The sequence below is a fragment of the Salvia hispanica genome, chromosome 6, assembly GCF_029641045.1.
Source record: "Salvia hispanica isolate PSC_SH4W2 chromosome 6, Shi_PSC_v1, whole genome shotgun sequence".
In the NCBI taxonomy this organism is placed as follows: domain Eukaryota; kingdom Viridiplantae; phylum Streptophyta; class Magnoliopsida; order Lamiales; family Lamiaceae; genus Salvia; species Salvia hispanica.
The window spans coordinates 15,190,485-15,216,885 of record NC_142697.1 but is presented as its reverse complement, the minus strand read 5'-3'; the positions used below and the strand labels follow the sequence as shown (position 1 = coordinate 15,216,885).

Here is a 26,401-nt window from a genome sequence, read left to right as displayed (position 1 = left end):
CAATTGTAATAGTCACGAAAGTAATTTGTCTGTTTCCAATTTTAGAAAGGCAAAGTTGGTCTGATACGTGGCTGTGAATAAGAGTTAGTTAAGAAAAAACAAGATAAAACAATAATTTAAAATAAGATTTGGACGAATTCGAGAAGATGAAGCTACTGCCTATCTATCTAACCACTCTAAATTAAATTCCATATGGAGAGTTAGTTAAGAATTAAAATGCGAGCTATATATGGAGTTCCTTAGTGACAATAAAGTGAGCGTGTGACAATGAGGAGCGGCAAGAAGGTGCATGTAGTGATGCTGCCATGGCTTGCCTTCGGCCACATGGTTCCCTTCCTTGACCTCTCAATGGCCCTTGCGAAGCGCGGCGTCCACGTCTCCTTCATCTCCACTCCCCTCAACATCCTCCGCCTCCCCAAAATCCCCCCCAATCTCGCCCCCTTCCTCCAATTCATACCCCTCCCCCTCCATCATCCCCTCCTCCCCCCTTCCGCCCAGGCCACCGTCGACCTCCCCTCCCACCAAATCGACCACCTCAAGTCCGCCTGCGACGCCCTCCACCACCCCGTCCGCGCCTTCGTCGCCGCCAACAACCCCGACTACATCGTCGTCGACTTCTTCCACCACTGGGCCGCCGACCTCAAAACCCCCCTCGTCATTTTCCAGGTCCTCTCCGCCGCCACCTCCCTCTTCTTCCTCCTCGTCGGCGGCGGCGGCGACAAGCACGCCATGACGGTGCCTCAGGACGCCGGCTCCAAGGTCGCCTACATGGAGCACGAGGCCGACGCCATGGAACAGGTCTTCATCTCCGACGGCGAGCGCTTCGGCAAGCTCCTCGCCGCCGCCAGCGCCGTCGCCGTCCGCTCCTGCGACGAGTTCGAGGGCGAGGCCATCCGCTCCTACTCGGAGAAGAGCGGCAAACAGATCCTCCCCGTCGGAATCCTCCCGCCGGAGATCCCCGACCGCCGCTCCGCCTCCCCGCCGTGGGACGCCGTGTTCGGGTGGCTGGACGGGCAGAAGGCGAAGTCGGTGGTGTTCGTGGGGTTCGGGAGCGAGACGAAGCTGTCCAAGGAGCACGTCCACGAGATCGCGCACGGGCTCGAGCAGTCGAAGCTGCCGTTCCTATGGGCGCTGAGGAAGCCAGAGGAGATAGACGAGTCAGATCATGTGCTGCCGGAGGGGTTCGAGGAGAGGACGGAGGGGCAGGGGGTGGTGCAGATGGGGTGGGCCCCGCAGAGGGAGCTCCTGGGGCACGGGGCGATAGGGGCGTCCCTGTTCCACGCCGGGTGGGGGTCGATCATCGAGGCGATGCAGTTCGGCCACGTGCTGGTGTTCCTTCCCTTCATAATCGACCAGCCGTTGAATGCGAGGATGATGGTGGATAAAGGATTGGGGATCGAGGTGGAGAGGGCCAAGGACAGCTCCTTCGGCCGAGGTGAGGTCGCAGCTGCTCTCACCCGGGCCATTGGCGATCAAACTCTCAGAGCACGCACTGAACGCGCTGCCAAGGATATATTTACCAACCATAAGCTTCACGATCTCTATCTTGATAGGCTTGTTCAATTTTTCCAGGATTCTCACAACTAGCGTTTTTTTGCAACGTGTTTCTATATTTGCCACGTCTTCATTATTGTCGACTTATTAAGCTCTTATAATATGAATGCAAGGGAACTCTTCTTTGCTCTTAAATCTTAATTTGAATGTTGTTTCCGAGAGCTATTAATGAACATTTAGTTGGGACAGTTTAAGATTGTTATGTTACTTTACGCTTTGCATGTTTAATGGAAACGCTTCCTAGTGGAGTTATAACTAGATACTCCCCGTCTATTAATTGTCCATTTTTGTCGTTTTCATTCATTCCTCATTAATTATCCACTTTCACTTTTGACAGAAATGATAAGTAGTACCTACATTTCACTAATCCATTTTACTCACATTTAATATACATAAACGAGACATATATTCAACTTACATTACTTTACATTTCTTAAAATCTGTGTCAGAACTAAATTGGACAATTAATGGGAGATGGAGAGAGTAAAAAGCTTGGGTGCACGCTTTCCCACCATATTTGATCATTTAGGCCATTCACGACTCGGTCTCTTATCCATTTCTTATACTCCCTCCGTCCCAAGATAAGTGACCTACTTCTTTTGGGCACGAGATTTAAGGAATGGTATTTAAATAAGTTAAAGTGGAGAGAGTAAAGTATGAGAGAGGGAAAAGTAGAGGAGGGAAGAGATAATAAAGTAGGTGGAGAATAAAGTAAGAGAGATGACTTTTTGCTAAAAATGGAAATAGGTCACTTGTAGTGGGACACCGAAAAAGGAATACAAGTCACTTATCTTGGGACGGAGGGAGTATTCATTATTCATTACACTTCAACCCTAAACCTTCTCATCTTTTCACTATTAATGGTTTCACTAATTCATTTAATTTTTTTTTTATTAAATATTATCTTAAAAAAAAATCTTAAATACGAAGAAAAACACGAAAATTACATCATTTGAAATCCTAATATTCAAAGACTACTACCATGCCCCCACCTCAAAAAGAAGAATTTGAATGTGCTGAGGAGGTTTGGTGTGCTATGGAAGAAGCCACAGAAATAAAAAGACTAGAGTTGATGAATATTGTTGTGAGGTGATGACCTCTGTGTTTTCTTTCTTAGGACTGTTCTTTTTAGGGGTATTTGGTTGAAGATACTAGTATGAAATTAAAATCAATTCAGTGATGTTTATTTAGTGTACAACAATTAACATAGTTGCGCACATTAAAATTTGGGTAAAAATATGGCAAAGTTGTTCAAAACTGGTTGTGTACTCTACTCCCTCCTTCCACCATTTAAAGAGCCCTTTTAACTCAACACGAGTTTTAAGAAATTGTTGAATTTTATGAAGAAAAGTAAAATGAGAAAGTGAGTGGAATGTGAGACTCATTTAAAGTATTAGTTTTATATTGGATTTTGTGTGTAAAAAGTTGGTGGAATATGGGGTTTGCATACTAAAAGTGAAATAAAGTAAATGGTTCTATAAATCGTGGACAAACCAAAATAGCAAAATAGCTCTTTGAATGATGGACGGAGGGAGTATAATATTTACTCCCTCCGTCCCGAATAATTCGGGTCACTTTGACCGGACACGGGTTTTAAGAATTGTTATGAAAAGTGGGTTGAAAAAGTTGGTGGGACGTGAGTCCTACTTTTAAAGTATTAGTTTTATAATAAAATGTGAGTAGGAATGAGTTAGTGGAATATGAGGTCCACTACCAAAAATTGTAAAAGTGAAGTGGGGCAAATTATGTGGGACGGCCCGAAATGGAATACTGGATCGATTATCTGGGACGGAGGAAGTATAAAAAGTCTTGAATATGTTTTTAATATTTATAATTTATTTATTTAAATTTATTTATTTTAATAATATATGAAATTAAAGCTTTTGTTATGATTTTTAATTTGATGTGTATTGCATAATTATTTTTTAAAATATATGAAATTCAGAAAAAATGGATAACGGAAAATAGACGAGAGAAACAAAATTGGGGAAAAGCGAAAAAGAGAGAAAAAATGAGAGAAAAATGGTTAAAAAATAATGAAAAAAATACGACAAATGTAATTAAGCATTTGTAGAGACAGACAGCTGACATATATTTTTTTTATTGCGTATGAAAAGTACATACTCCATTGACAATATACTTTTTCCTAGTTCTCTCAAAAATGGGAGAAAATAACTGCAACTCTAAACTTCACGTGGACAGGTCACACTCACAGGTCCTGCATGATACACGATGGAGAGAAAAACCAGTAACCTCACTCAACTAACTAGACAAGTAACCCCTATTTCACTACCTCAAACCAGCATCACTCTCTCAAGTCTCACCAGCTATAAATATCTTTGAAATCATTGAGTTGCATGTATAAGGGTGGAAGAAAAATGAGTGGAGAAAAGGAGGTTCATGTGGTGATGGTGCCATGGCTGGCATTTGGTCACATGATCCCATTCTTGGATCTCTCCATTGCCTTGGCCAAATTTGGCATTCATGTCTCCTTCATCTCTACTTCCAGAAACATTTCAAGACTCCCCAAAATCCCACCTAATCTCTCACCATTCATCGAATTCATTCCCCTTCCTCTCCCCAAGCTTGACTCCAATCCCCTCCCAGACAATGCCGAAGCCACTACAGACATTCCGGCTGACAGAATGGATGACCTAAAGAAATCCTGCGATCTCTTTCAGGAACCCATCAGCAATTTCATTGCGAACAAGTTACCAGACTGGATCTTTGTAGATTTCTTTTTCCACAAGGTACTTGATATTGCACAACAATTAAATATCCCAGTAATATACAACCTTATATTTACTGCTAGCTCTGTTGTGTTCTGTTGGACACCTGAAGGCAACGGCCAAAGGAGGTTGCCACAGGAGATGACTGCCCCTCCAGATTGGGTTGATTTTCCCTCACAAGTATTTTGCAGGAAACATGAAGCTATAGCTATGCATAATCTCATTTCTGGTACAAGGTCATCTGGAATAACAGATGGAGAACGTGTGAATAAAATAGCCCAACGATGCCAGGCTATTGCTATACGCACTTGCCTGGAACTTGAAGCTGATTATTTGCATCTATACTCGAAAATCACTGGAAAGCCAGTGATTCCAGTGGGATGTCTTCCCCCTGAGAAGGTGGTAGGCACCAAAATTGTTTGGGAAGAGCCGTGGAGTAGAGTCTTTGACTGGCTTGACAAACAAAAGCCAAACGCTGTAGTGTTTGTCGGGTTTGGGAGTGAATATAAGTTGAAGAGAGAGGAGATTCATGAGATATCATATGGGATTGAACTATCCGGGCTTCCCTTCTTGTTTTTACTAGCGAAGCCTGATTGGGGTGGTGGCGATGATGATGAGGTACTGCCCCCGGGATTCGAGTCCCGGACGGCAGGGAGGGGATTCGTGCAGATTGGATGGGCGCCGCAACGGGAAATCCTTGCACATCCATCAATAGGAGCTTCATTGTTTCATGCAGGGTGGTCTTCTGTTGTTGAAAATTTGACACATGCTAACTGTCTTGTGCTGTTGCCATTCATCATCACTCAACCATTGGATACCAGGCTTCTAGTTGAGAAGGGCTTAGCAATCGAGGTTGAACGAGCTGAAGATGGCTCTTTAACGAGAAATGACATTGCAAAAGCATTGCAAATGGCAATGGTTTCTAAGGAAGGGGAAGCACTAAGAGCCCGTACAAAAGAAGCTGCTAATGGAATTTTTGCAAATAAAGAGCTCAACCATAGTTATATCAACAACTTTGTGGAGTATCTGAAAGATGGCGTTTATGAAAAGAAGTAAGTTCTGATGGGAGCATTTGCTACATGTGTTGTGTGTTGTTATTATGTTTCTTTTGCTAATGGCATATGTATTCACTAGTCACTACATGTGTTGTGTGTTGTTTTTATGTTTCTTTTGCTACTATAAGTTTCTGGCTGTTAGTTCAAGGTCCTTAGCTATTTGTATTCCCTTTGTATGGTTGTATTTTAACAAGATGAATAATGCTAATACAATTGCTTTATCCATGCACATCTTCTCTGTTTCCCGAGATCCCTAGAGGCCATTCAACTACAGTAAAGGAACATGGAATATTACAGGAAAATTCAAGAAGGTGATATCTCGCTTTCAGATAAAGATGAGATTCTTTAGAGAATTCAAAATCCAGCAACTTTCATTACCTGATTTGCACAGTAGTATCGTGTACAGTCACCAGGTAAAAGACATAGATGAAGCTAACCTCGAAACAAAATACTTCAACCACATCCAGCATATCAACCGATAATGTCTTCACTCGAGTACTGCCTAGCATAGCACCATGTTGCTTGATGATCCTGACAGCCTCAAGCAGGATATCCTGCTCTGCTTCTTTGTCCTACAGGCTACAGCATTGTAGAGCACAATAAGCAGTTAGCAAAAAGAGAAACATACTAACAGATATTGCAAAATTCAGACAGCAGTCAAAAAGGATTGCCACTTGTTTAAAATTGCATCCAAATGTGAGCTCTGCATATCATCTCTCAATTTGAGACAAAATACAGTAAGGAGCCTCCTTGCTGAAGAACACATTTCAGTGAGATCTGAGCATAGACTTTATATTCTCTGATTGATTTGCAGTGGAATTCGTCTGACCATGGACCGAAATTTGGCTCGTGAATTACCTGTAATTGACAGAAAACATTATTCGTCTGATTATGGAGCAAAATTTGTGTCATTACTTATTTGACAGTAATTGGCAGAAACCTATTTGAAATCAGAATAGAAGTTAACAGATCTGAAACCCGATATTGCGAAACCATTTGGATCAAATCTCGGCAAATTATCCGACTCTCCAGTGGCATAGCATTTGCTTGCATATCTAGGAAAGGTAAATGCTTCAATCTCGAAATCCTGATCGCGGCAAATTCACAAACAATTTGTGTTCGCTGCACGATTTCTCCTATTTTACTGACACGGATTCCAAATATCAGGGCCAATTAAGCATACAACAATGAAAGAAAATGGATGGAGTCACAATCGAAAAAAAGGGGGATATATAAGTAGATTGGTTGAAAAACAACAAGAGTATGCAATCTCAAAAATAAATATATGTAGCCAGATGAAGTAAACCTGTTGAATAGCGTGCGGAATTTTGAGCACTGCGTCAACTACATGGCTAGAAGCAAATTCTACCCAATTAATTCGTCTATCCTTATTTTACCTCTATTATTTTTTTTTTGTTATCAAATAAATTAAAATACTACTACTGGCTAAATAACATAAATTTAAAAATACAAACCTGATGGAGGATTGGCCGAGGTACCTGTTCCTCATACTGTTGTCGTCGTTGTTGCATCATGTACCGGTAATACTGCATACTGTAGTGCAACATGACCCACACAAGCTCTTCGTAGTTGTCTCTGGGAGTCATTTTGAGTAGAGAGCGGGAAAAAGAAAAAGAAATTGATTATAAAATACGATGATAAATATGATATTTATAGGAAATGTAGGATTAAATTTTTAGAAAAAAAAAAAAATCGTCAGATTTGGTAGAGTCGTGCAATAACACCGATAGAGCGCCAATCGTGTAGGGCAGAAAGATCGTCCCTGTTGTGAGTATCCTTAGCTCGCAAACTGCTCGCTTAAGCTTATAGGAGTATCACTTGATTCACTTTTGACAAATGAGACATTTGAGTATATTGAAATTAAATACTGACGCATCATTGGAGAGTGAATCGAGACAAGCATTTGGTGGTGGCGTGATTTGGGCATGGATTTGTCGTGAATATCGGGATATGTTCTATTCTTTTGGCTGAAATTTGGTGTATTTTCCATGGTTTGGAGCTTGCAAAGACACTTGGAATAAGAGTGTTGGAGGTGGAGAGTGATAATTTTATAGCAGTTGCTATGATACTGGGAAAGTTTGAGGTGTATGTTAGTTGCAAGGCTGTAGTTCGAAGGATTTGTAATTAATCTCAGAATTTGACTCAGCAGTGGTGAGCCATGTGCATTGCGAGGAGAATTTTGCGGCGGACTTCTTATCGCACCATGCCTACAGCTTTGCTCGTGGGGTGCATGTTTTGGATCAACCACCATCAGGTCTTAATATTTGGCTCCTTCATGATAGATGATTAGGCATTTCATATTGTCATTAGTTTACTTTCATCTCAGGCTTAGCCTGCTTTCTTTACCAAAAAAAAAATGACCTTGTCATATTCTTCACTAGGTACAACGTATACACTTGGAATACTATTTCCATCGTCCCACAACAAGAGTCGCATTTTATTATAAAATCTATACAATATATAAAAGGGGAGTTTTGGGAGGTTTTGAATAATCATTTTATGTTGAGGGATGTAAATGCAATTAATATAAAATTCAAAAATTAATTCTAATAAATATATAATCCACTTAGTTGGTTAGTTTACCATGTTTCATATATACGTGAGTGAATGAGAGGTTATTTACACTAAGAATTACATTATTGGTAAAATAAGAAGGTTTGCATCTTTTTATCACAATGGCCGTCCTATATTAAAATGCGCACATGATAGAATACCTCAGAATCTCTTCTTGGATTTATCGAAAAGCTTTCTGAAGAATCAAAAAGGCTTGGGAGTCATGCAACTAAAGTTGATGAAGTTCAGACAAAGTGCATTATTGACTTTTCCAAAGCTTATGAGATTTAATGAATAAATAGTTAATTGTCAGAATGAAATTGACTGTATTTCTACAACTGCTATAGCTCATTCAGAAACAGTAGATGATCATTCTAAGCAAGCAGTTGTATTAAACAACATAACATTAACACTTTCAAACAAAAATATATGGTATGCCTTATTTTGCATCTTATGAACCGTCCTTTTTAGGAGTGTGAATCGGATTATTACAGCATTTTCATCTTTCATTTAAGGATTACGAGCCAACTGGGTCGACATTATCGTGGTTATTCTTCTTCCTACACTCGGTGTTTTTCTCAAGTTTGACTATGCGGTACTTCTATTTATTATGTGGTGTTCATTGTTCAATTGTGTACTTTCATGGGTCATACATCTTATGTTTTGCTCTATGGATGATCGTTTTAATACATATTGATTATTGATTTTGTGCATTGCAAATTAATTTTGTTCTTTATTTTATTGTAGTTTTAGGTGAGGCAGACGGCTTTACCTACGAGATCTGTTAAAGAGTGACGAATTGTGAAGAATTGAAAGTTTTAGTTTATAATGATGGGATTGATTTTAATTTTAAAGTTAATGTAGTGCATAAAGAAGTTTAAAAAATGATGAGAAATTATCCATTGTATTTAATTCTTTGTTGTGATAGATTTTTTATCTTCTTACTACATGATTTAATGTTTAAACATTATATTATGTGATTTGTTTCAAATTTATTATGCTTCAATGTTGATTTGTATAGATTTTTTATTCTCATATAACTAAAATTATTACTCATATTGTTCATTGTTAATATTGATTCTAATTTGTTTAATTAATTTAAAATTTAAAATTAATGTTTTAAGAATATATTAATTTCACAGGCGTGATACTAGTTAATATAAAAAAGTATATCTCATATTCTATAACTTTTCTTTTTTAATACTCTTATTTTGGTATTTTAAATGATATATCCTTAAAATAACTAAGATTATGATTAGGAGTTGGTAATCCCATTAAAAACTGCTTAAGTTGGTCAAAATTGTGATTAAAATTGTTGACCATTAAATATTAACAGAATTGTTAACAGAGGACCAATTATGATCCGATTTGAAATGTACAGGACCAAAAAATTCAAAAGATAAAGTTTAGGACCAAAATGATAAAATGAGCATATGTTCAAGACCAATTTTGGCCTTTTTACTCTTATATTAATGTGAGAAAAAACCTTTTTCCAAAAAAATAAATAAATGTGACATCTTTTATGGAACAAACCAAAAAGGAAAGTGTGACATCTAAGACAAGGAATATTTGAGATGCACATTTTGACAACAAACTCTTGAATAATGTGTGACCAGAAAAATGACAGAAAATTAATTTAATTCGATTTTTCTCATAAAGGAAAAGTCGCCCCCACTGTACCCGCCCATTGGCGCACCCTTCTTCCTCTTTCGAGTGCTTACTGATAGCATAGTGAGGTACAGAACGAGTGGTCGTGTCGGCTGGTACTGGTAGGTTATAGGTAGGTAGGTACACAAGCAAATGCAATTCCAAAATTTACATCTAGTATACCTCTCTCACACCAATTTATACACAGTGATCAAAATCGTTGAAATCATTGAGTTGGCATGGATAAGGGTGGAAGAAAAATGAGTGGAGAAAAGGAGGTTCATGTTGTGATGGTGCCATGGCTGGCATTTGGTCACATGATCATTTATTGAATTCATTCCCCTTCCTCTCCCCAAGCTTGACTCCAATCCCCTCCCAGACAATGCCGAAGCCACTACAGACATTCCAGCTGACAGAATGGATGACCTAAAGAAATCCTGCGATCTCTTTCAGGAACCCATCAGCAATTTCATTGCAAACAAGTTACCAGACTGGATCTTTGTAGATTTCTTTTTCCACAAGGTACTTGATATTGCACAACAATTAAATATCCCAGTAATATTCAACCTCATATTTACTGCTAGCTCTGTTGTGTTCTGTTGGACACCTGAGTTTCTGGCCAGCGATGGCGATGGCGATGGCGATAGCAAGGGCCAAAGGAGGTTGCCCCAGGACATGACTGCCCCTCCAGATTGGGTTGATTTTCCCTCACAAGTATTTTGCAGGAAACATGAAGCTATAGCTATGCATAATCTCTTTTTTGGTACAAGGCCATCTGGAATCACAGATGGAGAACGCATAACTAAAATAGGCCAGCGATGTCAGGCTTTTGCTATACGCACTTGCCTGGAACTCGAAGCCGATTATTTGCATCTATACTCGAAAGTCACTGGAAAGCCAGTGATTCCAGTGGGATGTCTTCCACCTGAGAAGGTGGTAGGCACCAAAATTGTTTGGGAAGAGCCGTGGAGTAGAGTCTTTGACTGGCTTGACAAACAAAAGCCAAACGCTGTAGTGTTTGTCGGGTTTGGGAGTGAATATAAGTTGAAGAGAGAGGAGATTCATGAGATATCATATGGGATTGAACTATCCGGGCTTCCCTTCTTGTTTTTACTAGTGAAGCCTGATTGGGGTGGTGGCGATGATGATGAGGTACTGCCCCCGGGATTTGAGTCCCGGACGGCAGGGAGGGGATTCGTGCAGATTGGATGGGCGCCGCAACGGGAATCCTTGCACATCCATCAATAGGAGCTTCATTGTTTCATGCAGGGTGGTCTTCTGTTGTTGAAAATTTGACACATGCTAATTGTCTTGTGCTGTTGCCATTCATCATCACTCAACCATTGGATACCAGGCTTCTAGTTGAGAAGGGCTTAGCAATAGAGGTTGAACGAGCTGAAGATGGCTCTTTTACGAGAAATGACATTGCAAACGCATTGCAAATGGCAATGGTGTCCAAGGAAGGGGAAGCACTAAGAGCCCGTACAAAAGAAGCTGCAAATGGGATTTTCGCAAATAAAGAGCTCAACCATGGTTATATCTACAACTTCGTGGATTATCTGAAAAATGGGGTTTAAGAGAATTAGTAAGTTCTAATGGGAGTATTTGCTACATGTGTTGCGTGTTATTATTATGTGTCTTTTGCTAACAGTATGTATTACTGAAGATGATGAATCTTATGATGCATGGGTTGTTTTTATATTTCTTTTGCTACTCACTGGCTTTCAGTTCAAGGTCCGTAGCTATTAGTGTTCGCTTTTTATGGTTGTATTTTATGAAGATGAATAATTCTAATACCAATTGCTTTATCTCTATGTACATCTTCTTTGTTTCCCGAGATCCTTAGAGGCCAATCATTTACATATTTTATGGACTTCAATTTCCTGAAGCTCTCACATTCTCAATCTGAAGTTCTGAACTACCAAAAGGTGTGCAAAAGGAACATGGAATATTACAGTAACATTCAAAGAAGGTGACATCTCACGTTTAGATAAAGATGAGATTCTACAGAGAATTCAAAATCCAGCAACTTTCATTTTCTGATTTGTATGGTAGTATCTTGTACATTCACCATGTAACAGACAAAGATAAAGCTGACCTCGAAACAAAATACTTCAACCCCATCCAGCATATCAACCGATAATGTCTTCACGAGTACTGCCTAGCGTAGCACCATGTTGTTTGATGATCCTGACAGCCTCAAGCAGGATATCCTGCTCTGATTCTTTGTCCTGCAGCATTATAGTGCACAATAAGCAGTTGTAGCAAAAAACAGAAACATAGCAGTTGTTCCAAAATTGGGCTATTATTAGGAACTCATTTCATATATATACTAATACTACAACAATAAGAAGACTTTCTCATTATTAGAATACATGTATTCTAGTGCTAAATTGACCTGAAAGGAATGCCTCAAGTGTTATGAAGATATATTTCCAATGAATGTTTGAAACTCATGACTCAAAGACCAGTGCAAGGAAAACGATGAGTCAGTAAAGAAACTCAAATTCCACTTAGTTTATCATCTTGAATTTCACAGGTCTAACAATTCACCAGAATACCCTTTATGTAAAAACATGGATGCAGATATGCTCGTAACCTGTGGTAGACTAGCCTAAGTGTTGACTTAAATAGCAAGCCAAAAGTTTCAAGTATGCTCAACAAACGAATTCTTTTGTCTGATTGGAAATATGGGTCTCTGAAGAACGATTCATTTTATTACGCATATTTAGTCAACTTGTAACAAGATACAGATCAAGTCGAACTTTCAAAATTAGAAAGTTAGACTGAAAAAAGACTTACCACTTGTTTAAGATTGCATCCAAACGTGAGCTCTGCATATGATCTCTCAATTTGAGACAGAAAACAGTAAGGGGCCTCCTTGCCCAGAAACACATTTGAGTGAGATCTGAGCATGGACTTTATATTTTCTGATATTGAGGAAATCTTGTCTATGTCATCAATTTGCAGTGGAATTCGTCTGACCATGGCGCGAAATTTGGCTCGTGACTTATTGACAATTACCTGTAATTGGCAGAAAACATTATTTGTCACCCTTTCAGCCTTCCTTCATGTCGATCTTTAATAACTATGAGTCTGATATTTCTTCCAATAATTTCTTAAGTAATCAGATAATAAGACTGTCTTATTTGTTTGACAGAACTTGAGAACTGATTTAGGTGATATGAGATTTTATGGGTGCAACTGTAAGAGATTAGAGATGGAATGCTGGAGCATAAATAATGTATAATACTTGTAACAATTTACCAGATATAGCTTAGAGCACTCCCAATAGCGACGGCGAAAATCCGGCGATTTTTCGCCGGATATCGCTGACTTATCGCCGGCTATTGGGAGGAGTTTGGCGATTTTTCGGCGAAATTCCTACCGATTTTACGCCAAGCGGCGTTTTAACGCCGGGCTATCGCCGGATCATCGCCGGTCACGGTGGGGAGCTGTTCGGCGATTTTTCGGCGATGATCAATTTTTTTATTTTTTTTTTTCCTCAACGGTCATATTCTAATTTCCACCCCTATAAATATTTCATCCTCTTCCTCCATTCATCACCCACAAACTTCATTCACACAAATTTTCAATCTTTTTTCTCTCCATCTTTATTAAATGAGTTCTGATTCATCGTCTCGTGCTCAGTCCGACGAGGAAATATCACATTCTTCTTCCGAAGAAGAGGTACCTCCCGCTCCCACCGGATGGGATGTAGCGGGTTTCGCCAACAACCCAATCAACAACTATATCTCCCGCTACATACAAAGCGAGATCGCTCGAATGCAGCAGCCACCCCCCCAACGGCCAATCCGCCGGCGGCGCCGATACATCCCTCGCAACCACACTAGTGCGCACGATCGGCTGTTCGCCGATTATTTCGCGGAGGAACCACGTTATCCGGCAGATGTATTTCGTCGCCGGTTCAGAATGCGCCGCTCCCTCTTCCTGCGCATTGTTAATGCGTTGTCCGCGCGTTACCCCGAGTTCCGGCTCCAGCGAGACGCAGCAGGGAAGCCCGGACTATCGCCCCTACAGAAATGCACTGTTGCCATCCGGCAGTTGGCATACGGAGGGTCCGCCGACATGTTCGATGAGTATCTGCAATGCGGCGAGACGACTGGCAACGAGTGCCTGAAGAATTTCTGTCAGGGCGTGCGAGAGATATTTGGGGAGCACTACCTTCGCTCGCCGGACGCAGCTGACTGCCAGTTCCTACTGGATTGGCACTGGAGGACCCACGGCTTTCCGGGGATGCTCGGCAGCATCGACTGTATGCACTGGCAGTGGAAGAACTGCCCAACCGCGTGGCGAGGCCAGTTCACTACCGGCTACAAAGGTACGCATCCCACCATCATTCTTGAAGCCGTTGCCGACCAACGGCTTTGGATTTGGCATGCTTATTTTGGTATAGGCGGGTCGAACAACGACCTAAATGTTCTCAATTCCTCGCCCCTTTTCAACGAGCGGATCAACGGGTTAGGCCCCTCCATCGAATTTACGGCCAATGGCAATGTGCATAACATGGGGTACTACCTGGCTGACGACATTCATCCGCAATGGCCCGTGTTTCTGAAGACGATCAGATGCCCACTCGGAGATAGAAGAAGGTATTTTGCCCGAGCGCAAGAGTCTGCGCGCAAGGATGTGGAGAGGGCATTTGGGGTGCTCCAATCGCGATTTGCACTGGTAAAGGGCCCGACGCGCTTTTTCTACCAGGGGGATATTGCCGATATCATGTATGCGTGCATCATCATGCATAACATGATCATCGATGATGAACACGAAGGCGTCCTCGACGTCACCAACGACCCAAGTGTTGCATCATCGAGTCACGGTGTCTCAACCGAGTCCGCCCGCCAGGGTGTACCGCACAACGAACATGAACGGTTCCAAGCGTTCATGGACATACACCAGAAGGAGGCCCATCAAGCACTACAACACGATATCATCGAAGAATTGTGGGCAAATAGAAACCGCGCCCACCGCCCTTGAATTTTTTTTTCTTTGAATTTTTTATTTCCATTCATGTACTTTTTTTTTTTTTAATTTTCTTCGTTGTAATGTGTACCCGTGTTTAATACAACGAACTTTATTACTATTATTTGTTTTATCTTATAAATTAAATAAGCTAGTTTTATTATATATAAAAATAAAACAATTAAATTAGTGATGATGTAAAAATGAAATGTTGAGTTAGGGAGAAATAAGGGAGAAATAAGGGAGAAACCATTGCAGAGGTTGGCTAAAAGTTGGCTAAAAACTGGGGATAAATTTTGGTGCTGATGTGGCGCTGATATGGCAGGAGTTAGGGAGAAATAAGGGAGTTTATCCCCAAACCATTGGGAGTGCTCTTATAGTCCCTTTTGTCTCAAATATTTGATCAGTAATATGTTGCAGTGTCCCAAATATATAGTCCTATAACTAAACATGCCTTTTACAGTCACCAAGTATATATTGATACCGCCTTTAACAGTCACCAAGAAATATGCCTTTAAAGTCTTGACAATTAAACACTCTACGTTACCGTAAGTTCCTAACTTCATCACTATAAGAAGTTTAGTTAGGTAACTAATTTCCCAGCTTAATCCTTAATATACGTAAAGGGTCAAATTGGAGGCAAATATTTGGAACAGAGGGCGTAACTGGTTGCCAGACAAGAACGAATTTGCAAGTGGCTGCTAATAGGATATAAAATAAAATCATCGCATACAGATGCTTGCAGCAGAAAACAAGCAGGTTCCAAAATACTACACAGACAAAGAATGAGATTGATGCTATACCTGGCTGGAAAACAGAGAATTTGGGACGACAACAGGAAACTTCTCAGCAGTCAGCAATAAGGTAGTTGTAAGGCCCATTTCTACTACTTGACCTTCTACAGATCCAGCCTGCAGCAAGAATAGCAAGGAAAGAGAATATAACAATTTATCAAAATCTGAGAGCATATGCAAAACTATCAGAAGCATGTTTCTCTAGAAAGCTACATTATATACCCAGTTTACAGAAATCCATATTGGTTCAGGTTGAACATTCAAAGTTTCTTATCAATCCTTTTCAGGGAATCAAAGAGCGCAAGTTGTAAATAATTTGTTTTCAAATAAAAGACATTAGCTAGGAAGCTCAAAAACAAAATCAACAAAGACTACATTAATAATGGAAGAACAATGCCGGCTGGCATGTTACTATTTCTTGGCCCTGATCAACAGAGGGGCCATGAGCCAATGGATCCATGCTATGTAAATTACTAAATGCAGCACACCAATTATTATCAAAATCTAATTGGAAACCTGAAATACCAGCACTAAAATGACATATATAAAATATTAAAATACAAATAGTAGCGTTCAGCGATGGAAATATGAGGCATATGATGGATATGAAAACTACAAAATTTTCGAGCATTACAATAGGGTCACAAATGTATGAAAATGACAGCCAGAGGCAAGAGCCATACTTTTATCATATCACCAACTGAAAATGGTTGCGACAGCTGTACAGAAATACCACTTAGGACATTCCCAAGTATATCTTTGGCAGCAAAAGCAGTGGCAACTCCTGTATGAAGAGAAAAAACACTGGTCAGGACATGATGCTGAACCAAAGTATGCCAATACATACCAGATCCGCAAAACAGAGAGGATGTTATGTCGCAGCATTTTTTCAATGATATGGCAGAATAAGAAACAAATTTCACATGGAGTACATAAAAGTGTCTGTGATATTGATAGCATATCAAACTGTAGAAGATACCGAATTACGAAGTGGTACATATTAATGGATGTATCAAAGTTATTACTTGTTTCTAAACTATTCCACAAATTGTTTCTAGGAGTAGCAGTAACATATTACTATATCACAAATTGGAAGGATTTCATTACAGAAGAAATCATTTCCAGGCACACTCACCTCCAATGCCTCCCACAGTCAGAACAGATTGCATTGCCACACCACATGCTTCAGCTAAAGCCATTGACCCAACAACAAAGAGTCCTATGGTTGAGATTTTGTCCATAGTCAGTAACTGATCTCTCCGGACACCTTCTAAGCCCTTAACAACCAAAGCTCGGGCAATCACACTAGTTTTCCACCGATGAAGAAACCAGACAACGGATATAACAAGAGCGCCTTTCCAAGCCTGTGTTGCATATTGTGAGGCAATAGTAGTCGGTGCAACCATTCCCCCTCTGCACAGAGTAAAAAAATGGATTAAGTTTTTCCTACAAACTCAAAAGAACATCACATAAAAAAACAGTAAAGTAATGGCAGACTAACACTGTCAAGAAAGCCATGAACGTTACAAAATATCGGACTGGAGCCTCCAATGCACCCCAGAAGCTTTCCTCATAAGGAACGGGCCCGAACAAAGAACCCTTTGATAGCAAAGCACCAGGTCCTTCCACGGAGTACTTATGGAACCGCCTAAATAGCCTAGGCAACAAAGACCATGCCAACATCGTTCCTGCCAAAGTACCACCGACTGGCACAATCACATCTCTAAGATAGGGATGAGCATCAAGCAACTCCTGAACATGAGGAGCTGCTTCATCAGAAGCCTCTTTCGCCTTTTTTCCTGCATACTTTGCAGCCTCAACCGCAGATTCCCACGCTTCTTTAACTTTAGGAGTCCAATTTTCCCCACCAACGCTAACATCACCCACAGTACCTGTAGCATCTACCGGAGTGACACCTTTACCATCACTAGCTGATGAGAAGAAACGTTGATTGAGCAAAGGGGTTTTTCCAGCAAACGGAAGACTGCCGCGATAAGTCGAATTTCTCAGAAACCTATTCGAAATACGCACATCAGAATAAAACCCCCTAGAATATTGAGAAAAGTTGGAAGATCTGAAACCCGACATCCCGAAACCATTTTGATCAAATCTCTGCAAAGTATCCGACTCTCCAGAGGCATAGCATTTGCTCGAATATGCAGAAGAAGGTCGTACGTGAAATTGAAAAGTCGATTTAACAGAATGTAAATGCTTCAATCGTGAAATCCTCATCGCGGCCATTTCACAAACAGTTTATGTACGCTGCACAATTTCTCCTATTTTACTGATATGGATTCCAAATATCAGAGGCCAAATCTGATCGAAAAGAAAGGAGGAAATAAGTATAGAATAGTTGAGAAACAACGAAAGTATGTCTTCACGGGATATTTATGCAGGAATCTCAAAAATATATGTAGTCAGATTAAGTAAACGTGGACATATAGTGCCGAATTTTGAGCACTGCGTCAACTACATGGCTGAAGCAAATCCGAAGAGAGGGAGGGAAAGATAGAGCTACTGACTTGTTCCGTCGTGTTGGCAAGTAAGACAGCAAAATTGAAGACCATGAAATTTGTTTTTTAACAAGGGGTATATAAAAATTACTAGTATTTAAATATATATATATAGAGTTCTGATCAATGTCGAACTAATTTTAAAGACCAAACTAGAGATCAAAATCTGTGCCATTAGATCTAGTTTTTTTATGAGATGTGCTGCTGTGAAATTTTTTTCTGCTTCATTACTAGCCCATTTTTCTTCATTGTATAGGTTTATTACTTCATTCTGTACGTAATACTTTGAAACTACAACATGTTTTTACTTGCTTCCAGTAGGTTTTGAAATGATTCAACATATGCTTCATTCAAATTCATTGACGTGAGTTTTTGCTTGATTAACATTTAAATATGCAATTTATTCAAGTAAGTTTATTACTTCATTCAGAAACGTTATTACTTCATTGGATAAGATTTTTACTTCATTCCAGTAGGACTTCAAATGCTTCTACACATACTTCATTCCAATAATTTATTATATTATTCCATGTGTTTATTAAACCATATTAGCGCCATGGCGGTGGTTATAGATATTGTAGAGAGAAAGAACGGCACGCGACGGCGAAACCACATTTACGTACTCGAATGAAGTAAAAACCTACTAGAATGAAGTAATATATTCTGGACGAAGTTAAATTTTCGTAACATGTTAGTATGACTTATTTACCTTCGGATGAATAAAAATAGAATGGTGATGAAGGAGAAAATAATTTATAAATTTGTGAATCTCATCCATAACAAAATAGATCTAAAAGCCCTAATTTGGTAGGGTTCGGTGGTTCGGTCTTTAAGAGTGGGTTTGTGGATAATGGGACTATATATATATATATATAGAGAGAGAGAGAGAGAGAGAGAAAGAGAGAGTTGTGATCAATGTCGAACCAATTTTAAAGACCGAACTAGAGACCAAATCTGGGTCATTAGATCTAGTTTTTTTGATGAGATGTGCTGCTGCGAAATTTTTTTTTGCTTCATTACTAGCCATTTTACTTCATTGTATAGGTTTATTACTTCATTATGTACCTAATACCTTGAAACTACAACATGTTTTTACTTGCTCCCAGTAGGTTTTGAAATGATTCAACATATGTTTCATTCAAATTCATTGACGTGAGTTTTTGCTTGATTAGCATTTAAAAATGCAATTTATTCAAGTGAGTTTATTAATTCATTCAGGAACGTTATTACTTCATTGGATAACATTTTTACTTCATTCCAGTAGGACTTCAAATGCTTCTACACATACTTCATTCCAATAATTTATTACATTATTCCATGTGTTTATTAAACCAATATTAGCGCCATGGTGGTGGTGATATATATTGTACAGAGAAAGAACGGCACGCGACGGCGAAACCACATTTACGTATTGGAATGAAGTAAAAACCTACTGGAATGAAGTAATATATTCTGGAACGAAGTTAAATCTTCGTAACATGTTAGTATGACTTATTTACCTTCGGATGAATTAAAATAGGCTCGTGATGAAGGCGAAAATAATTTATAAATTTCTGTATCTTATCCATAAAAAACTAGATCTAAAAGCCCTAATTTGGTAGGGTTCGGTGGTTCGGTCTTTAAGAGTGGATTTGTGGATAATGGGACTATATATATATATATATATATATATATATATATAGAGGAGTGATCAAGGTCTAACTAATTTTAAGTGTATAACTAGAGAATAAATCTCAGCCACACATCTTGTTACTCCAATTTAATCTTAAAGGTTAAACAAATTTTCAGATTTTTGTTAAAAATAATAGCCCAAGGGCATTTTTAGAAATTGAATATCAACATCTCAAACTCAAGCAACGATTTCTCTCAAATTCAAAGTGCAATTTCTCTCAAAATTCAAGCGTAGATTCCTCCAGAATTCAAGCGCCGATTTCTTCCAATCTTCACCAAATTTGTTCGCAAAATTAACGTGAATTGTGTTGCGAGATTTCTAAACCAAATTCAGCTTCTTGTCCAAATTCGTTCACGTTTGATCGCGACGTCACTTCCCGGTCGAATCGCGACGTCTGGAGTCGGGACTGACGGCGGGCATCATCCAATGGCCGAAGCAAGGACAGGATGGCGTACCGGCGGCTGGCTCAAATTCCACAGCCAAGCTTCGTCTCTGATTCGCAATGAGGTAAGAGACCAACACCGTGCGCTGCCGCTCACCGACTACGGTGACGGTGTCGACTAGGCCTGCGATGAGGTCAAGAGAGAAATAGTGATAGAGTGAGAGAGAGAGGACAGTCGGGGAAAGAGGAGGGAGACGCCCGCATCGCCACACGCCGGTGACGGCGGTGGTCCTCCGCGACCAGGCGAAAGAGAAAAGAGGCCTCTGTTGTGAGAGAGAGAGATAAAAGTTTGGGCGCATTGTTTAGGGTTTAGGAATATACTTCACTATATGAGAATATACTTCACTATATGAACAATATACTTCACTGAAATGAAAAAACAGTACATTATAAGGCATGCAAAATATACTTCACTATAATCATAATATACATCACTATATAAAAAATATACTTCACTGAAATGAAAAAAGGGTACATTATAAGGCATGCAGAATATACTTCACTATAAACACAATATACATCACTATATGCTCAATATACTTCACTGAAATGAAAAAAATTGTACTCTGTAAATTATATTCTTCGCTGAAATATCAAACCTCATATTTTTAGTTCACTTCTTACTTATTTTTAGTTCACTGTGTACATATTTTAGTCCACTAAACGTGAGTTTTATTTCATTGTCAGCTTATTTTTAATTCACTTTTTACTGGTTTTTAGTTCAATGCGTACATGTTATGTACGTGAGTTTTATTTTGTTGCAAACTTGTTTTTTGTTCACTTCTTACATATGTATAGTTCACTGCGTACTTGTTTTAGTTCACTACTATAGTTGTTCACTTCGTACCAAAACTTATCAGATTACAATTTTAAGTTGTGAACTATATTTTGTTAAATAATTAACAAGTATCCATACGTGAACTAAATAGATTGGACATAAAGTGAAGTATAGTGTGCATATAGTGAAGTATATTGAGCATAAAGTGAAGTAAATTGAACATGCCTTAGTTTACTATTTTTTCACTACAGTGAAGTATATTGTGCATATAGTGAACTATTATATGCTTATAGTGAAGTATAATAATTTTACATTGAATTACAGTGAAGTAAATATGTTTTATAGTGATGCAAATATGCTCTACAGGAAGTATATAGTCTAACATAATATTGAATTTAATTGAAAATGATGAGCTTTATATTGAACTAAATGACACATATTATGAACTATATCAGTTTCATACAAATGGTCATGAACGCTTGAAGTTTACAATCATTTTTCCACATCTATCTCCATGTTGTTGCTACATTCTCGATAATGTTTTGATGTTGTCGTCAAGATATTCAATGACTCATGGTTTGTTTCCAACAATATTAATGCGCTGCAATTCTTTGCTCTTAGCCTTTGGATATTTCCTTGCTGCTTCTTTTAGGCAATACATTTCCAATCTTGTTCCCGCTCACCATAGTAACAATCATCATATGCTTCACTCTAAGGTCTATTCACTTCACTGAAATAAGAAAACACAAAACACTGTAAGACATACATCGTATACTTCACTCTAAGCATAAACTGAATCACTGCAAAGGTAAAACACTTCACTCTTAACATTTATTAGTTCACTTTAAGCTCTATACACTCTAATCATGAAATACTTCACTCTATGCACGTTTTTACTTCACTGAGATTAAAAAATAGTGCACAATAAGCATGGATCACAAACACTTCACTCTAACCATGTAATACTTCACTCTATGCACGTTTTACTTCACTGAGATGAAAAAATAGTGCACTTTAAGCAAGGATCACAAACACTTCACTCTAACCATGAATACTTCACTCTATGCACGTTTTACTTCATTGAGATGAAAAAATAGTCCACTATAAGCAAAGATCATAAACACTTCACTCTAAGCATGAAATACTTCACTCTATGCACGTTTTACTTCACTGAGATGAAAAAATAGTTCACTATAAGCAAGGATCACAAACACTTCACTCTAACCATGGAATACTTCACTCTAAGCAAGTTTTACTTCACTGAAATGGAAAAACAAAGCACTATAAGCATGGATCACAAACACTTCACTCTAACACTAGAATACTTCACTCTAAGCAAGTTTTACTTCACTGAAATGGAAAAACAAAGCACTATAAGCATGGATCACAAACACTTCACTCTAACACTAGAATACTTCGCTTTAATCATATTTTACTTCACTGAAATGGAAAAACAAAGCACTATAAGCATGGATGACAAACACTTCACTCTAACATTAGAATACTTCACTCTAAGCATGTTCCGATCAGAAACCCTAGATTCAATGATTCCTCATCCGATTTGCCGGTAAATAATTCAACTTAAGAATTAGAAGATGCAGTTCGATTGACGCATACAGAAAAACCAGGGGGGAAAAAAAGGAGAAATAGAATCAATGAAACAATAGTCGTTTAATTTAACGAAAAACTTCGAAACTCAAATATATCAGTGAATGCTTGTTAATCAGAGTTTTATTGTATTAAAGAAATGGATTGAAATCGGAATGAGAAATATAAATCAGTTGAAGAAACCAGTTAAACAACTCACATTTTGAAAAAAATTTCTGATTTGAATCCACCTGTTTGACGACAGATTGCAGCGACGGGAAGACGGCAATGATTGCAGCGGCAAAATTTCGAGAATGGAAGAGAAGACGGGAAGAGGAGTGATGGCAGGAGATGAATTCTGCAAATGAGAAAATAATTCAAATGTTAACCCTATTTTTATTTGTGAAATGTCCATTATACCCCCGCCTTCTTATGGTGAAGTAAATCTGTGATAGAGTGAAGTGATTTCTCCTTCAAATTCAAAAATTACATGTGTTAATACTAGCCCTTGATTTTTTTGATCTTGTGGTTGTGATTTGTTCTCTAGTTATGTACTTAATGGGCACTTGCCCTATATCACTACTCTATATATATATATATATATAGGGATGTATTCGAATCCTTTTCATATCTTTTGTCCTTTTTCCTTCTTAATCTTAGCCCCACGATTTTGTCATCTGACGGTTAGATTAATGCCACGTGTCATTTTATAATGCACATTTTCATTCTAATAATGCACAGCGGCTAATAATGCAACATTATAGACTAATAATGCACATTTTCATTCTAATAATGCACAACGGCTAATAATGCAATATTATAGACTAATAATGCATTGATCACAACCATCCAATTCAAGGATCCAAGGGCTGAGATTAAGAAGGAAATAGGACACTGGGTGCAAAGGAGCCTAACGCACCCCTATATATATTCCTTGCCGGAGCTTGACGATCCGAGGTGACCTAGATTCTTGGTAGAGTGAATGCATTGAGTTTGATCATTCGTCTTTAATAATTATATTGTGCATCATAATGCACGCGAAAATGGTGTGTTCATGATGTCGGGAAGCAATTCCTAAAACTAGCTTTGACCTGAACCTTTAACGATTACTAAACGAGCTTGTAGAACTCCGAATGCTCTTTCAAATCTTTTCAAACATACTCTTGCTTATGCACAAAATAATCACGTTTAGGGCCTTGTGAACTCTAAGTGTCCTCTCAAAGATAGTATCACATGTCATAGCAAGCTCTTGGTTACGATGGATGTACTGACAAGCTCAAGCTTGATTAAGATACTCGCGCATCTTGTTAAGCCCTTTTGTTGGGGATCCATATTTGAATCCAAAGAAATTTGGATTTAGCTAAGTGTAGGATATAGATTAAATTAGTTTTTCTTTTTCTTTTTTTTTTTTTTTTTTTATTATTTTGAAGGGTGTATTTGAGTGTATGTAGTGTTGTAGGATAAAAAAATGCAAAATAAAAAAAATATATAGCTAATTAGGAATAAATCTGCGATTAACATATACTACCTTCGTCCCTGAAAATTTGTCCCATTTATCCATTTCTGTCCGTCCCCCAAAATTTGTCTCATTTCACTTTTACCATTTTTGGTAGTGGACCTCATATTTCACTAACTCATTCCTACTCACATTTTATTATAGAACTAATATATAAAAGTAGGACTCACAATCCACTAACTTTTTCAACTCACTCTCCATTACATTTCTTAAAATCCGTACCGGGTCAAAGTGGGATAAATTTTAAAGGACGGAGGTAGTATATTTTAAACAATGTTTTGAATTTGAATTAAAACAAATTGGTGTTTTTGTTCTTCTCGATTGAGTATTTCCATATCCAATAGAAAAATGCCGGGCATCAACCAATGTATAATACTCCTAGTTAGTTAGCAACTAGTACTCCTTCCGTCCTACAAACATTGTCCCATTTTTCTATTTCACTTTTTACCATTTCTATAATGGGCCATATATTTCACTAACCCATTCATACTCACATTTTATTATAAAACTAATATATATAAATATGACTTACATTCCACTAATTCTTTCAACCCACTTTTCATTACATTTTTTAAAATCTTTGTCCGATCAAAGTCTTTGTGGCCGAAGGGAGTAATACATTATACTCCCTCCGTCCACCATTAGGAGTCCAATTTCATGGCGGCACGGGTTTTAAGAAATGTTAAGAAAAGTGGATGGAAAAAAAGTTAGTGGAATAGGGGTCCCACTTGTATATATTAGTTTTAAATGAAATGTGAGTGAAATGAGTTAGTGGAAGGTGGGACCCTACCATTTATGGTAAAAATGAACCGGGACTCATATTCGCGGACGGACTAAAATGGCAAAATGGGACTCCTATTCGCAGACGAAGAGAGTACATGACAAAACAAACAAAACCAAAAAATTTTAAAAATTCAAAAGTAGATAATTGAAAAAGTATTCACATTTTAGTAGGATAAATCCAAGAGTAAAGGCCAAAAGTGGTCCCTAACATATGACCGTTTTATCAATTTGGTCCTAAACATTATTTTTTTTGATTATTTGGTCCCTCACAAATGAACTCAGACCCAAATCGGTCATTACTTAACAGAACCGTCAAAAATAGGCGGTCAATGTGATTTAATTAAGTTTTGACCAAAATTAACTATTTTAATTAATATTTTAAATTATTTCAGAAAAATAAAAATAAAATTGTTAAAAACACTAAAATGACGAAGAACAGTTCTTCGTTCTCCTTTCTTCATTCTCATTCTCCTTTCTTCATTTTCCTCTGTTTCGGCGACAACTGCAGTTCGTGAATTGCAGTCAGAGAGGAGGAGACCGTCGTTTTAGGGTTCACCAGCGACGCAATTTCACCACATTTCTCCAACGGCGTCCCGCATAATGCCGGATTCCCCCAAAACGACGACACAGGGAATTTAGAAAACGAGCTTGGTATAGCTCCGGGAACTTATTCCCCGACACGTTGAATTCCTGCAAATTCGGCAAGTGTAAATCGGGAATTGCGCCGGAGAAGGAGTTCTCCTCGAGGCGGAGGGTGAGCAAATGCGTGAGGTGGTTGACGGAGAGGGGGATTTCGCCGGAGAATCTGTTGCGGGAGAGATCGAGGCGGTAGAGGTTGGAGAGTGAAATTAGTGACGCCGGAAACTCACCGGAGAAGCGGTTTTCAGAGAGGAAGAGGAGTTCTAAGGCAGTGAGGTTGGAGAGGTCCGGAATTGGACTGGTGAAGCAGTTTTGCTTGAGGCTGAGGACGCGGATGGTGCCATGGAATTGGAATTGGAAGTGGCGTTGGCTAAGATAATGTTAATTCAATTAAAATTAGTAATTTAATTTTGGTCAAAACGTAATTAAATCACATCGACCGTCTATTTTTTACGGTTCTATTAAGTGATGACCAATTCGGGTCCGAGTTCATTTGTGAGGGACCAAATAATCAAAAAGATAATGTTTATGACCAAATTGATAAAACGATCATATGCTATGGACCACTTTGGACCTTTACTCTAAATCCAAAATATAGTTAAGAAACATGTAACTAGCCCTTACTTGAGGAAGAAACGTTTTTCACAGACTTGTGTTCACAATCACAGTACAGATTTATGATGAAATCATACCATTTGAAGTCATGATGTTGATAATTAACTGGTTGAGCCCGAGAATGATTTTGGCTTGATAGCTCGCAACTGCTCGTATTCAAGCCTATTGCAGAGCCTAGCATGAGCTCTTATCACTCTTGAACTTGAATTTGCTTATATGCTTTACAAGCCAGAGTTCATTAAGTTAATATGTCAGTCACTTGCAAAATTAACAAGTTTTTACCAACCCTAAGCCTATAAAAACGAGTCACGGAAGAACTCTTCACGAGGGGCAAAACGTATACACTATGCGCATCAATATTTACTAGTGCATACAAAACTAACACCTTCAAACACCAAACCCCATCGCGGGTTTGTCAGAGAAATAATCCTCCCCAAGGCACACGACTGTGGCTTATCTATCAGGGTGAATGTATCTCCATGACTGAGGTTGATTGACCACCTCCAACTCCACAAATCAG

General features: G+C 38.7%; 1 protein-coding gene, 1 long non-coding RNA gene and 3 pseudogenes across 5 annotated transcripts; 3 read left to right on the top strand and 2 right to left on the bottom strand.

Annotated features, from left to right (window-relative positions):
* The first annotated feature begins 210 nt into the window (after positions 1-210).
* On the top strand, positions 211-1,748 carry LOC125204526 (UDP-glycosyltransferase 91C1 pseudogene; annotated as a pseudogene).
* A 2,114-nt stretch (positions 1,749-3,862) lies between these two features.
* LOC125204390 (putative UDP-rhamnose:rhamnosyltransferase 1 pseudogene) lies at positions 3,863-5,559 on the top strand (annotated as a pseudogene).
* Positions 5,560-5,640: 81 nt separating this feature from the next.
* On the bottom strand, positions 5,641-6,948 carry LOC148923271 (uncharacterized). Of its 3 annotated transcripts, none has more exons than XR_016133028.1 (3): positions 6,814-6,948; positions 6,279-6,482; positions 5,641-6,196 (listed from the first exon to the last, which is right to left on the bottom strand). It is a non-coding gene; the product is annotated as an uncharacterized LOC148923271 (long non-coding RNA). The 3 variants fall into 3 exon arrangements; XR_016133027.1 differs by lacking the exon at positions 6,814-6,948 and adding an exon at positions 6,645-6,755; XR_016133026.1 differs by lacking the exon at positions 6,814-6,948 and having other exon boundaries at positions 6,279-6,638.
* Positions 6,949-9,580: 2,632 nt separating this feature from the next.
* LOC125205461 (putative UDP-rhamnose:rhamnosyltransferase 1) lies at positions 9,581-11,367 on the top strand (annotated as a pseudogene).
* A 123-nt stretch (positions 11,368-11,490) lies between these two features.
* LOC125205460 (mechanosensitive ion channel protein 1, mitochondrial) lies at positions 11,491-17,896 on the bottom strand. 2 transcript variants are annotated; one of them, XM_048104404.2, is made up of 6 exons: positions 16,838-17,894; positions 16,472-16,749; positions 16,020-16,120; positions 15,346-15,453; positions 12,362-12,583; positions 11,491-11,790 (listed from the first exon to the last, which is right to left on the bottom strand). In XM_048104404.2, the coding sequence occupies exons 1-6, from the start codon at positions 17,575-17,577 to the stop codon at positions 11,692-11,694; spliced, it is 1,548 nt and encodes a 515-aa protein (XP_047960361.1). In that variant the 5' UTR covers positions 17,578-17,894; the 3' UTR covers positions 11,491-11,691. The 2 variants fall into 2 exon arrangements, with proteins under 2 accessions (XP_047960361.1, XP_047960363.1); XM_048104406.2 differs by lacking the exon at positions 12,362-12,583 and having other exon boundaries at positions 16,838-17,896.
* Positions 17,897-26,401: the final 8,505 nt, after the last annotated feature.

What these genes read in the sequence shown, in the direction of transcription:
- LOC125205460 (XM_048104404.2), bottom strand. Translation starts at nt 17,577, where the DNA reads ATGGCCGCGATGAGGATTTCACGATTGAAGCATTTACATTCTGTTAAA. An exon ending in GACTGTGGGAGGCATTGGAG is followed by an intron (nt 16,121 to 16,471) that starts GTGAGTGTGCCT and finishes CTCTTCATACAG; the next exon opens with GAGTTGCCACTGCTTTTGCT. An exon ending in GATGCAATCTTAAACAAGTG is followed by an intron (nt 11,791 to 12,361) that starts GTAAGTCTTTTT and finishes ATAATGCTGCAG; the next exon opens with GACAAAGAATCAGAGCAGGA.